Genomic DNA, 14,526 nt, shown 5'->3' on the forward strand with positions numbered 1-14,526 from the left:
AGTTCAGTGCTCTAATCCATCCTCCCAACCTACTACTCCAAGAAGAAAAATTACATTTAACTGATTCCAGGAACACGCACAAAATCATAAACATATTTTTAAATGGGTAAGTAGCAGCCTATAAAATATTTTAGCAATTTTGGGAAAAAGGTGGCTTTTACAAAACACTAATATATTAAGGGATAACTGGCATCAAGAAAAGCTGCTTTAATATAGCAACTATGAAATTAGAAAAAACAATTCCTAAATCTATGCCAAACTCTGTTACGGATTATATTGTTTTGGACCATGGGGAACTGGAGAAATACTACTCACTCTGCACAGAACAGTGCCGGGAAGATAAATGACTGTTAGTGAAACAAAGAGTATATATGGAGTGTTCTTCATAAGCATGTGTACTGACTCTGGCTGGGATGAGTCAGCTTTCCTCACAGCAACCCATAAGGTGCTGGGCTTCAGATTTGTGACTGAAAGTGTTGATGACATATCCGTGTTTTGGCTGTTGCTGAACAGTACTTGCCCAGCATGAAGGCTTTCTCTCTTCCTCCTGCACTCAGCTCCCACCCCAGCAAGTCAGTTTGGGGGTGGTAAGAGGCTGGAAGGAGACAGAGCCGGGGACAGCTGACCTAAGCTGGCCAAAGGGATGTTCCATATTACATGATGTCATGCCCAGCAATAAAAAACTAGGTGGCTCTGCCTCCCACGACAGCCATTATATCGAGACCAGCTGGGCATCAGCCTGCTTGTGGGAGGTGGCGAGTGACTGCCTTTGCATCACTTGTCTCTCTTCCTCTTTCCTTCCTTATTGAACTGTCTTTATCTCGACCCACAAGTTTTCTCACTTTTGCTCTTCCTATTCTCTCCCCCCATCCCAATGGCGGGAGGGAGGAGGGAAGCAACCACCTGTTTGGGTGCTTAGCTGCTGGACAGGGTCAACCCACCAGAACACTGCACATCTACTATATAGCAATCTCATCTTAAAGTTATTCCATAGTTTTTTGTGTTTTGTTTTTTTTTTTTTAATTAAAAATTTCACATGGGACTGTACCAAAACTTCATAAAAAGCCAGGTACACATCTACTGCTACTGCCTTAGCAAACATCAAATTAACCTGGAAATCAGACTGCCTCAACACAATTTATTGTCTCTTTACCACCTTATTATCTCTTGGTGCTTATCTGTGTATTACTTCATTATTAGCTCTATCATTTTTTCAGCTACTTCAGTCAACCTGACTTATTCTAATGTCCTCCTCTTCCTTTTCTTTAAAAGACATTTCCCATTTCCACAGCCCTGGGGCCATCACCGTCGGTTATTTCCATGAAGCCTGTAAGCAACAGCTGTGCTGCACTAGGCGCTCTCATTTGCAGAAGTGGTCAGCTACTCACCAAACACAGCATTGGCTTGCTTCTACTGGCACCCACTAAGCTAAGAGAATCTAAACATACTTCAACTTATCCAAAATTTGTATCAGGGACAGGGGGGAGTTGTGATTTCCTTTAAGTTTCTGGATACAATTTATCTTTTTCTGAAGATCAAAGCAAAGATGAATTCAGTCGTCTTTATCATTATATACTTACTTTAATCAAGTACACACTACAGCATTCTCCCCGATTACTATAAATTATCTCAGCATCTTTTCTCTGCTTTTGTATCTGACTTTTCACCTTAGCTGTTATTTGTACTGCAACCTGAGATTATGTCCTTGTTTCCAGTTTTCATGATACTTTTTTCCATGAACAGTATTTCTAGAATTCCTAACACTGCTCTACTGCTCTCTTATCTTCTGCCTGCATCAGAATTTCTCTTTCAGAAATTGACAGATCATCTTATAGTCCTTATGTCTTAGGAGAGACCCTATCTACCTATTTCCTTAGCTTGTAAAAATTATGCTACTTTAAAATACTAGCTGTTATTTCTTCCATTCCTGAGGGGAAGGAATGCTATTGATTCATCATTATTTTCATCAAAATTGAATTAAGTTTCAGATTTTCAAGAACCTCCTTATTAGTCCAAATCTAGTCTAAAGCAGGCACTTCAACAATTTCTACCAGTTTCTGGAAAAATAAAAAAAAAGGTGTCCCAAACATTCTTAGATCTTCAAGAACTGCAAATCCTATCTTTTTGTCCTTCCAGAAAGTAGTTTTGTCAAGTTCCCAATTTCCGTCGAGCTGTATTCTCTATCACTTTTGTTACTTGCAAAAAAAAAAAAAACACCCCAAAAAAAACAACCTAAAAAAACAACCACCACAAAAAACCAAAACATTGTTTACTGTCTCATGCAGATTAGGCATTCTTGTCTTCTTTCTTTCACCAAAAGACATTCCAGTGTCTACTTCAACGTCACATCAGCTTCAGCAAAAAAATAGACGAGTATGCACATACGTACGTATGCAGCATAACATCATCTCCCTTTCCAAGCACCCGAAGGCAGAGGACTGCAGCAGCACCTTTGGTCAGTCCAAAGAAACAGAATGCAGACTAAGAAATCTGCTGCTGTTCAGGGAAACAAAACACTATCAATCCCGTCAGTTGGAGGATGCTCACTTGCAGACTACTAGTCTATGCTTACAGGCAAGAAGTGGCCAGTCAAATCACCTACTGAAGGCAGAATTTTCTGTGCCTAGCCTTTATAACACCCCCCTCAAAAAAAAAACATCTACTGCCTTGGTGATCCAGTCTGATCATCCACAGCAATTTATGGAATGTGTACTATAACTATACCAAAACACTGAATTCGGAATATACGAAGTCTCAATTACTTAGAGAAATGAAGTGTTCCTTTATTGCATAATCAAAATAGTTAAAAATTTAAATCGAAACTAACATTTTTCTTGAGAACTTTGCAGAACTGCACTAACGAAGATTAGCAGCATAAAATTTGAAAACAAACCTTTTCGGGGGGGGGGGGGGGGCGGGCGGGGCAAGGGGGGGATGCGACTATCAAGCAAGCACACTTAATCCTCCCTGAAATAGTCTCCAAAAGTGACTGATACAGATAATTCTGTAAATGAAACACACCATGATCTAATACTACATAGTACTCCCACACACATACAAAAATATCTCTACCATACCACAGTTCAATAGTGACTGCTGAACAAAGTTATCTAACCACAATGACTTCCAGACCTTCACAACAATCAATATTAGACCTTATAAAAACCTTCAATATTATATATAGTATTGGAATATCACTGCCTGCCAGAGACTGGCAGAGGTATAAATAGTAACAGGTTATAAATAACAACAGTTCCATCACAAAGGCTTCCAGGTACTTGCTGTGCTGCAGCCCACTCAAAGAAAACCCCTTTTTATGTTACGAAATGCAAACTTTATCCATGCTCAGGTCTAGAGAAAGAAGGACTGAATACAGAAAAGCAATAACCCCAAAATAATTCAAGAACAAAAGCAGACAGACAATCCAGCTTTCACTGTGACAACAGGATAGTCTTTCAAGGTAAAAACAAAATAGTAGTAAAATGATTCTATTCCCGTGTTAGGCAAAACTCCTATTAGGATTCCATTTAAAGCTCTAACAGACACATTTTAAAGAGTAATATTGAAAATCTTGGAAAAGCCAAAAAAGTTAATTCCATAGTATTTTCATGAGGCTTGAAATAACTCATTTAAACAATGTATTTAGCTTTACAAAATCACAATAAAATATTCCATCACAAGTACAAAAACCTCATAGTGAAAAAATTCCAGGCACCAAAGGATCCCAACCTACCAACGAAAGCTATAACAAAATCACTGGTTGGAAGTTGAAGCCAGCCAGATGAAAATGAAAGACAGTAATGTCTGACTAGCATTCACCTTTCTGATCCAATTCAGTGGTTAGCATACCAACACTTAACATTCATGTTAAGAGGAAATTTCTTTTTGAAGATGCATTTAAATCAAGCGTAAGGTTTTAAGACAGCAGTAGAAAAAAACACAGCTGCATGTAATAAATGGCAGGTAATTATTTAATAGTATCTTCTAGCCCTAAATTTTTTGAGTGTTAGATGCACAGTCTCTCCACTAATGTTGTGTTAGAAAACCCACAAAACTTCTAACATCTTTTTGTGTAAAAAATCTTCTAATAGTCATCTTCCATCAGAAGATTAATAATTATGTTTGGAGACAGAAGGCTGCTTTCAATCCCTACTTTCCCACCCCCGCACCTTATTGTGCAAATTGATCTGCTAGCTACCTTTTCAATGACACGTTTTCAGTTGCAGTGCTGATGCATGCCTGCTGCCAACAAGACAACATGCAGTGTAAACACTCTTGCAGAAACCTGATCTAATACTGCACATACAACTGACAGCAGTCAACAGCAATGCCAATACCTGGCTTACTCTTGATACCAGTTTTGGAAAAGGCCTACAAGTTTCCTCAAGACAGGTAAGTTTAATAGGTACCACAAACTAAACAATTTCATACCAAAAATTGTATTTAAAAATGGGGAGGATCTATTGCTCATCTTTTCCTCCAGATATGCCCCAGGACACAACCATTCCCAAACTGCATGCACTCACTGGGATTATCTGCTGCATGCTCAGCTGTTCACAGTACATTAAGATTACTAAATTGCAACCTTTGTGATATTTTTCAATGCCAGTAGCTGTAGCAGTTGCCACAGATATTTTGATTATAGCCTACGAAATCAGGATCTCCTAAGCCACGTTCCACAACAAGAATGCGTTATGATTCACTATCTTCTATCTTAAGTATATATGTAACTTTTTTGTCCAAACTCATTAGTAACTATGTGGTATATGAACACTAGCGTATGATAAATAAGGGGGGGTAAGTGCCATTTTGTTAACTTTTACCTGTACGTACAAAGAGCTAACCAAAAGCAAAGTTTAACCTCACAGCTACAAAATTAATCCAAAATGTTTTGTTTGAGACTTAAAACAGAAAAGGCTAGAATATAGCTAAGTACAACTGGCCAAGATCGCTTCAGTAGTAAACAAGCTCCAAAAGCACACGGTACATGTTTTTGACGAAACACATCTCAGACTCACAAAAGTCTCAGGCACTTCATCAGCTGAGCAGTAGCAATGAGAGTATTACATGAGTATAGCATACTGGCATACATTCACAATATAGCACTAGCACAACTTCAAATGACTCTTTCATGCATGATCAAAGGATTACACAATTTATATTTCACCCCATCTTTATTTGTGCTTAATTAATTTATATGTAACTTTTTAGTACAACCATTCATTTCATGAAACGTTTGTTAATATCTTTACTGTCAACTGAGGTACCCCACCATGACCCAAACCAAGCAGTTGCATGGAGGTTGCTAGCTCGGGCACAGTTCAGCATTAGTACGGCTGTAAGGGTTTTGGCTCACACCTAGCCCTTACCAAGCCAGTTTGTAGTGCACGCAGAATGAGCTCAAGCCTCTTTGTGTCTTTCTTTAAATGCTAAGACGCTCCTAGACATAAAAGTTTTACTCTCCTCAAACAGGCCTGTCTGATGGGTTATTTATTTTCCCCAGCCATACATGACTGATTGGCTACCCATGTACACAGTTGCTGATTAATATTATTGGCTATTTTGGATTAACCTGTCGTCCTCTAAGGCCCGCCTTGCACGCTGAGGCAAATCTAAATCGAGATGCTGTACCAAAGCCGACACAAAATATGGATCTCCAGTATAGGCATTTTTTTCCCCAAACAGTCTAGCCCCAAAAGTGTACAAAGATTCATGTACGTGAATGTTAAGCTACATCTCTACTTACAAGTTTATTTCAGAAAAGATATTTTAGTAATTGTAGCAGACTGGGTCAAGTAGGAACGCCTGCACTTGGAAATCTACTAAAATAACTTCCAGAGCTGAATCCAGCGGGTTTGGTTTTGTTTTTTCCAGATCAGAAAATTATGGAGGCCTGGATAAACCTAGAATGACATGCTAACATTACACAAGGTCATAACTTGTTTATATTAAAACACGTTTATGGAAGGTCATTCTTTTGCAAAGAAATGAGATTGCACAAGATTCTTGGGAAATGTACTTCGTAAGAAAGAAATTGAAGGAACAGTATTCAAGAAGAGTGTGCAAACAGAAAATGAACACACACAGAAAAAGGAAAAAAACAGCACAGACAATCTGAGCAGTCATAGTTTGTGACATAGAGGTCCCAAGCCCATGACACACTAACCTCTTACATAGTTGCGGCAGCTACAAAGATAGCTGCAAGCTCAACACAAAGTAAATCACGTACGGCAGAACATGGTATGTAGACTCAAATAGGACTCAGCTATAAAAATGAAGTGAGAATCACTGCTTTAAGTATTGCTTTCCGTTTTGTTTCACAGGTTTTTCGTACTATGATGTACTAGTACTATGTGAGCTAGCTTAAACGGCCAAACTGTCTTTTACAGCAGTTTAATTAACTGAATTAAGCTACACGAGAAAGTTAAAATAATCATCATTAATTTCTGTCATTGGAAAGGAATAGAGACTCTTCAGCCCCACGATGCACCAAAGTGTATTCCATACAACCCACACTGTTAATCAATAATAAAAAGAAGTCTAAGCTGTATGTCAATATACGTTGCCACCAACTGTGTTTGAAGAGACTCTTCAGCCCACGAGAAACCTAGTTTCTTTCCCCCTGCTCACCAGGATTTTGCAGAGACAAATTTAGAAGCCAGTTTAGTCTGAACCAATACAACCAATACAAAAAAGACATAAAGACCATATTGTAGTTTCATTATTGTCAGAAATGAAGTAAATAAATCCTTCTCAAAAAAAATTTGAATTGCAGTAAGTGCAAATTCCTCCTTTTTTTTAAAAAAATAGAAAAAACACGTACATCAGACAACAAAATCACAGACTGCCATGAGAGAGTTATTCACACATTTCCTTTGGGCTTATTCTTCTCTAGCATTTTTTGAAAATTTAGTCATCTTTTTGTAACACAAGCACTACACTTACGTAGCTCAACAAAAATACCATTTCTTTTTAAGTGAGACATTAGGTAGCCTCTATCAGCTGACTACAAAACAATGTCTTCTTCCCATCAAATAGTCAGGCTAGGCAAACACAACCAAACTGCACCTTTAGTATCATGCTCCTTATGCTTGGCCCATTTCCTCTCTTGAATACTTGTGTCCTATGCCACCAGCAAATTTTTTTGGGGGTAATTCAGGTAGAAGTAACATAGCCCCCTGATAGAGTGCATATTGTCCAGGCCTTCCATGCCTTGAGTGGTAAAACTCATGCACCAACATCTTATGTTTTGTTGCCAATTTCTCCTCTAGGCCTCTGAAGTCTCCAACAGAACTTGAAATTACCCAAAGCCATCAACACCTAGGATCACACAAGTTAAGAAACTACATTGATTTTAATTTATTTGATTAAACTGCTGTAATCTTCCTAGTCAAGGTTTCCTAAGTAAACACAGGCACTAAAGAGAAAGTAAGTGGAGATGTTAAGTGGCCCATAAGGCTTATTAAGATCAAGCTGATAGTTTTAACAAGGCTGATGCAACATAAAACTACTCATCTTAGAAACTCTGGTGATCTTAGAAGCCTAAACCATAGGCATTTTTTTCTTTAGAGGTTTTAAATGTCAAAGACTACATAGTTTCCTTCAGTCTTAAGACATGAATACACTTAAATATATAGCCTATGCGCACACAAGATTCCATAGACACATCCAGTGACAACAGACTGGAGCACATCCAAAGAACAGGCTGGCCAGGCTGTAACATACCGTTCTTACTCTCTTCATTTCCACTGACATAAACCAGGCTTAAAATCATAAAATGAGACTACTTCTTCCTGAAGAATCATGAGACACTTTTCAAACCATAAAGGAATACAGATACTACACGGTAAAAAAAAAAAAAAAAAAAAAAAAAAAGCATTATTAAAAGGCTACCAAACAAGAGATGTCCAAAGGCAAGTACTACTGCAGGGACAACTTAGAACAGTAGAAATCCTTACCAAAAAGCAAAGTTTTGCCAGAACATCCAAGTCATTAAAACAAAGACTGAAATCTTTACACCTCTCTAGTCACAACTGAAAAACTTCACAAACATTAATATTTTGCCAGCAACAATTTACAAACCCAACTTTGAACTAGACAATAGTGACATGATTTGTTCAGTGCCAGGACTAAAATGAAGATATTCTAAGTTTTAGGCCACTGCTCTTGACAGTACAAAAAGACACGGCATAAGGAGCACAATTGCCAGAGTAGGGGAAGCACAGCAGCAAAGGAAGGGGTGGGGAGGTGAGAAGAGACTCGCATTAGCAGAGACCAGAGAAGGAAAGCATGAGTTCTAATCAGACTCTACTTTTAATGTAACACAGGACAAGGTGTGATTTTTTTTTTAAGATGGTAGAAAACCCTGTCTCACTGAGACGTGGTAGCAAGCCCAGCACTGGCTCTTTAATACTTGCAGCATTCTTTCGCTAATACCATTGCCATGAACATGCAATTGTTTCCTTTTAATCACCTTCTGGCTTAACACCACTGGCTTATTTTTGTATTCTTGTACTTCTAGTGTAATACTGGAATGAAGGAACATTCTATTAAGCTTCACAGTGTTGCACACGGCCTTTATATTTATGCTACCAGCAACATTCACAGGATAATAAAATCTAACAACTCTTGTGTTAGAGAGCAGGAGCCAAATAACCTCTATTACGGGTATGAGAAGTTCATTGTTATCTAGATCAAAACGTCAGTTTTCTAACAGCAACGCAGTCATTCCTGGGTTTCAGTCCAGTGCTTCTGAAAAGAAAAACGCTATTTATTCACCAGCAACGCTTCCTAAAGCGCACAAATTTTCCATGAACAGATCTCCTACACAAGTACTGTCAGAGTTCAAGCCCGAGGTTTAAGCAAGCCAATCTCTGCATGGCAGATTAAAATTTTCACATTCAAGATCGGTAACTTGCTCTCTCCTTCAGTCGCCAAGTTCTCAAATTTTCAGATCAGAAACGCTTATTCTGACCCTCTCCCCCAGGATCTCGCTGCCTGGGAACCACGCAAGGGAAGAGGGGCAAGCCTGCCTCTCCAGCCTCCCGCCACCTCACCTCAGGAGGCCGAGGCGGCCGGGCAGAGCAGCGGTGGTGTTTACCACCGGCTGCCGACGACCACGCACAGCTGGCTGTCACCGCAGGCGTCCGCCTCGCACACAACTCGCAGACGACGGCCCCCGTCAGCCCGCGGGGCCTCCCGGGGCGGGGGAGCCGCCGCCAGGCCGGGCCGGGCCGGCCCCACCGCGGCAGCGCGCACCGCCCGGCCGCCCCCCGCCGTGACTGCGCACCCCGGGCTCCCCAGGCCGCACGCAGGGGCGGGCCCCGCCGCCCAGATGCTGGGCGAGGAGACAAGGCCTAGGCACCGGCCTCCGCCGCTGCTCCCCCCGCCCCGGGCGGGCCCTCGCCGCTCCTGCGCGGCGGGAGAGCCGGGGTGACCCCCACCCCTACCCCGCAGCGGCGGAGGGGGCGGCGGGCGGCCCCGCCACTCACCGAAGTCGAGGAACTGCTTGATGGAGAGGGGCGAGGGGGAGAAGCGGGAGTAGTACTCGATCTGCTTGGGGATGGGGCTCTTCAGCAGCGCCCCGCACAGCCGCATGGCGCGGCGCGGCCCGCCCGGCTCCGCTCCGCCGCTCCGCTCCCCTCCCCGGCAGCGGCACTAGGGCGCTGGGGCGGCGGCGGCGCAGCCACCCGCGCTCATGCCAGGGCAGCGGCCACCCCGGCGGCGCCCGTCGCTCTCTGCGGCCCGGCCCGGCCCAGCGGGAGGGGCGAGCGGAGGGAGCCGCCCCGCGCGCGCGCGCGCGGAGGGAAGGAAGGGAGAGGCGGGCGCGAGTGACTGGCGCGTGTCGTCCGTCTGCCGTCCTTCCCCAACGGCCGGGGCGCCCGAGCGCGCAGGCGTATCGCCGCGGGGGGTGGGGCGGGGCGCGGCGGGGCCGGGCGTGAGGTGACCGGCGGCGGGGGAGCGGGAGCGGGAGCAGGTCCCTTGGGTGGGAAGGAGGGAGAACCAGGCTAAGCGGGAGGGGCAGAGTCTTGCCCCCGCATGGCGACGTGCCCCCGGCGTCTCCTCGGCACAGCCCGTTTCCACCCTGCGACGTTCAACTGGAGGCGTTGGGCTGGCATTTGGGATTGAGCTACTGCGGTGCCGTTGATCGTTCTCAGCCAGCCCGTAAAACGTTGTATGCACGGTTGGCTTCAACCTGGAACTTAGCCTTAACGGTATCGGTATTGAACGGGTTTTACAGTTTGTGCGAGACCGACGGAAGAAAGGCTGCCTTCGTTTTACGTAACAAAGCAAGTTTTAAGGGATGGAGGGAACAAGGTTTAAAGGTGGAAGACTCACCGTATCGTAACACGAGGCCTACCATGGCTGTAGGTGGGACCCTACTGAATCTCTCAGAACCCTGTACTCCCTGTGAAGACAGTCCATGTCCAGTGTCTGTCAAGTTCCAACTCTTGATAATACAGTTTCCTGAAAAGTCCATTTTCATCTGAGAAAGCACCAGAATATGGTTAAAATTAATTTTGATTGCTAAAATCAAAAGTGTATTTGAGAGAGGTATTTGAGAGCTAAAATGTACCACTGGATGAAATCACTGTCTGTTTTTTCCTCTTTTACTATCATGTGGTTTAGGTGCATTTATGACAAACGCATCTGATGACAAATAACTGGTCACAATTTTTTTTTTCCCTCCAATGAATTCAATATAAACTTCAGCACATACAAGTGTCATGAATGAGTGGTTTGGAGGCCGCTTAAAGAGTCATCATCAAAGGTATTAGCAGAAAGTGATTTTAATAAAAATATATAAAAGCGTGACTTAACAGAATTCAATGGCAAGGTTCACTCTATCACTTATTACATGGATGAAGCATACAAAGGCAAATCGAGTTAGAATTGAGCTGGAATGATTTATACAGAGACTGAAGATGAAAAGGGTAAGGGAGACCCTCCTGTTGAGTCACGAGGTTCAGAGAAGACCCCCTTGCTTTCTAAACTCCTGATGGAAACTAGGTGCGGCTAGATCCACTCCTAGTCCCAGACTTGATCAATGGTTTATGTCTAAGGGATTATATGTGTTTAGCAGCTAAGGTTCATTCACAATTTTAAGATAGATCACAAGGTTTTAGTAGCAATTAATCATTCACTAATTTAACATTTACAAAGCAAGTTAGTAGAGTCTGCTACAATCACGACAATGACAATTACAGGTTATGCTTACTATCAGTTCACACACACACACACAGAGACACAAATATATATAAATGTACAAAAGGTATACCTGTTAAAAAATTCCCCTGGATTCCAGTGAAATATTCACGTCAAATGTCTCGGCATTTCTCAACGGGAAAGGGGTTGAGCTTCAAGGAGTGTTTCAGCCCAGGTCCCATCGTTAGTCTGCGACGGTCCTCCAAATATCTCAAACCCAAGAGGTCGTGAGCTCTGAGAGGCGTCCCGCTCGGAGGGAGATGCTGGGTGCAGCCCACTCCGGTCCGGGAGAGCTCAAAGGGTCTCACTTAGAACCACCGTTTACAGGTTCACAAGATGATTGGCTTCAGTCATCAGTAAACTGGCATCCTGGCCACAGCCCAAGGTGGCAGTTACTAAAATTCTCAAGGTTTCAGTAACGATAATATTGTTCCACTCGAGCTACAACTCAGATAAGGGTGTCAGGGGATGAGGAATTATCCCCGCTCTCGTCTCCTGGGCCAGGCAGCAGGAGTACGTTCCCAACCTCAGCTATGCAGAGTTTCTGATACGGTCAAGGGACGCTTCACCGCCTGACTCATTACACCAAGGCCAAGGTTTAATGGGAGTTTCTGAGATCATGGAGCGGCCCAGGAGAAGTGGGGGGGGGGGGAATGCACCACCACCACAAGATAATATCACTCTAATTTTATAACTGACTCACAAAAGAAACAGGTACTCTTCAGTTACTGAAAGTCTCTCTCCATCGTTTGTATTGTGATTGCCCTTAGAGAATTTGAGATTGAGAAATCCTGACCTAATGTACAAAATAACTTCTAATAGCTGGAAAACATTTTAAAATCACTTCAATTACAGGTTGTGGGAGTGACCGCCTTGAAGAGGCATGTCATGTAATCAAGGCTGACAAAACGAAACATCTCCTGTAATTCTGAAGCTTTTTTGGCAGATGAGGAAAAGTGTTTTAAAACTTTTGTTATAAACTCTTCAGGATTTGATTTTGATTTATCTATAGCGTAACTATGAAATGAGTTGCAGAATTATCTGGCAGAAAATAATATCATTTTGTGTTAAGGACAGAACAATGTTTCCCCAAATTAAGGTGAAATTAGCAACTTCAAAGTATAATACATTGTCAAAATTTAAGCCACTTGATTTTATATACCTTTCACATTTTTAAGTAATCCTAGTGTGATTTCACCTCTGCCTCAAAAAATAGCAAGACAACAGTTAATTACTGAGTTGTCTTTCTAAACACAAAACCTTTTTTGCGATATAAACAGTGTCACAGCATCGCTTTGTTGGGAATTTTTTAAACCTATATTAACCAGCCCATGTGAAAATTGGAATTGTTTTTGTCTCTGCTGATACAGACTAAAATCATAATGAAGACGTGGGCAAAGTCACTGGAAAACAGAGGTGTGCTGTTCTCATCAAATGGACTCTCGATAGCTTCTCTCGACACTGGAGAAACTGATGACGTAACCGATAGATCGAATTCTCTGAAAACTGTTCATACACACACGTAAGACAAATACGAATCCCAGACTTGCCCAACAACTCTGCCTAACCTTGTGCATAAGAAGACTGCAAGACTTGCTTGAGAGAACATGAAATGCACACAGGTAAATCTATGGTTGTATTACCAATGCAAGACAGGAACAAGCACACATGTAAACCTAGGTCCTAAACAATCCGCCTAAATGAAGAGAAGTTAGTGGCATAAACCATGCTAAATAGAAAATGTCACTGGGATCAATAAACTTAAAGTATAAGCTGAATTTTGCTAAGAGCAGGTTTTTGGACCATTTGGATTTCTCGTACCTGCCTCCTTTACGTATTTCAGCACACATCTGGTGCAGAAATGCTTCCTGCAGCTCATTCTGCGAGTGCCTCCCTGAATTTTTGTTTATATGATAAAGAGCCTCTACAGGTGTGCAGGGAAGAAAGGATTTCCCTCTTAGGAAAAGTTAATTACAGCATTGATAACACAGCTAACACTGCTGAATTTCTTGGGTGCTTAGCATCTCTCTTCTATCAAGGGTATTATTTTCATATTTTCCAGTTAAATTCAAAGCCAGAATAACTAGAAGTAGGCTAGAGGTCAAAGATGCCCCAGTTTTACATGGCCCGTTAGTAGTCCCTGTTCAGTTAAAAAATGTTGCGCATGCAGGCAATCAGAAACCTCAGCACCTGTAAGTGAATTAGGGTCTTGGTACGGATGCTTGCCAGAACCCTACGCTGAGGACGAGATGGCCGGGATGTCCTGGCCCCAAGGGCACCACCCAGCCCAACTGCCCCCGCCTGGCCCCCCCGGGGAGCCCCAGCCTTCACAGCACCCTGACACAAGGAATCAGTTTTTGTTGGGTCATCACAGTGACAAAGGAGATGGGTAATTGAATCTGAGTAGCCAATCTTGCCTTAATGTTTTCTGTATTGGAGTCGGTGTAAAATCAATGCTTCGGACTCACAAACTGCAGAAACTTTGAGAAGCAATATCAGTTTTTGCTGCAGAGTGATTCCCTAAAACAGGGGATCTGATGCAGAGCATATTTACATAACCGAAAGCTTTTTGGTGTTTCCTACCCTCAGGTGACTGCTTCCCACTGACTTCGGTGACGTCATTTAAAAACCGGCCTCCCCTAGTATTGTACTTTGGCTATGATGGGGAGGGGGTGTCTCCTAATGGCAGAGCATACATGGAAGAGCCTTTGCTGCTTAATCTCTATGCATGTAGAGAGTCTTTATACATGAATTCAGTGGAGCCACAGGGATGAATAAGGAACACTTGTATGACTAGTAGTCACAAAATTAGCTTACTGGAAAAGAAAGGTCTCCCTAACTTTGAGTTTTAGTGCTTGGTTATGATTAGAGATTCACTCCTATTCCTGTAGAAATTTGTAGCAAAACTTCATCTGGACAATTTGTCAGTCACATTTTTGTTACATTTTCAGATCTTGTTCTTTCAGGATCTTTGTATTACATGGACTTCCGTTTTCAGGGAGCGAAGCTTTTGCATTTCATATTTTGTCCAATTAAGATTTACTTGCAGCAAACATTTCAGATTGTTAAAACACCAGAGCCTTAATCTCCGTGGCAAAGCTTGTTTTTCTTCACTGCAGAATATTCGGTAGGTCCATAAACTAGCTGCAGGGGATTCAGCATAATGAACTTCTTTGTATGGATGTCAGAGGAGGGGAAAGGAATGTTAAACTGTAAACCAAGAAAACATGATTATTAGTGTTTTCTAGACACATTGGCTTTGTGGAATTCATAGTAATTTTTTTAACAAAAAAAACTCCTATATTGAAGTTATTGTAACCC

At 42.3% G+C, this 14,526-nt stretch overlaps 1 protein-coding gene across 4 annotated transcripts in view; it reads right to left on the bottom strand.

Moving 5' to 3' along the window:
* PDK3 (pyruvate dehydrogenase kinase 3) overlaps positions 1–9,754 on the bottom strand; it is a 64,582-nt gene extending 54,828 nt beyond the window's left edge. Inside the window, exon 1 of one of the 4 annotated variants that reach the window (XM_075174734.1) lies at positions 9,492–9,754. In XM_075174734.1, the coding sequence (XP_075030835.1) occupies positions 9,492–9,597 (106 nt within the window). In that variant the 5' untranslated portion in view covers positions 9,598–9,754. Of the gene's footprint in view, positions 1–9,056; positions 9,201–9,491 lie in introns of those variants that run through there. The other 3 variants (XM_075174716.1, XM_075174724.1, XM_075174742.1) reach the window with 3 other exon arrangements.
* Between the last annotated feature and the right edge of the window lie 4,772 nt (positions 9,755–14,526).

The sequence above is a fragment of the Calonectris borealis genome, chromosome 1, assembly GCF_964195595.1.
Source record: "Calonectris borealis chromosome 1, bCalBor7.hap1.2, whole genome shotgun sequence".
In the NCBI taxonomy this organism is placed as follows: Eukaryota; Metazoa; Chordata; class Aves; order Procellariiformes; family Procellariidae; genus Calonectris; species Calonectris borealis.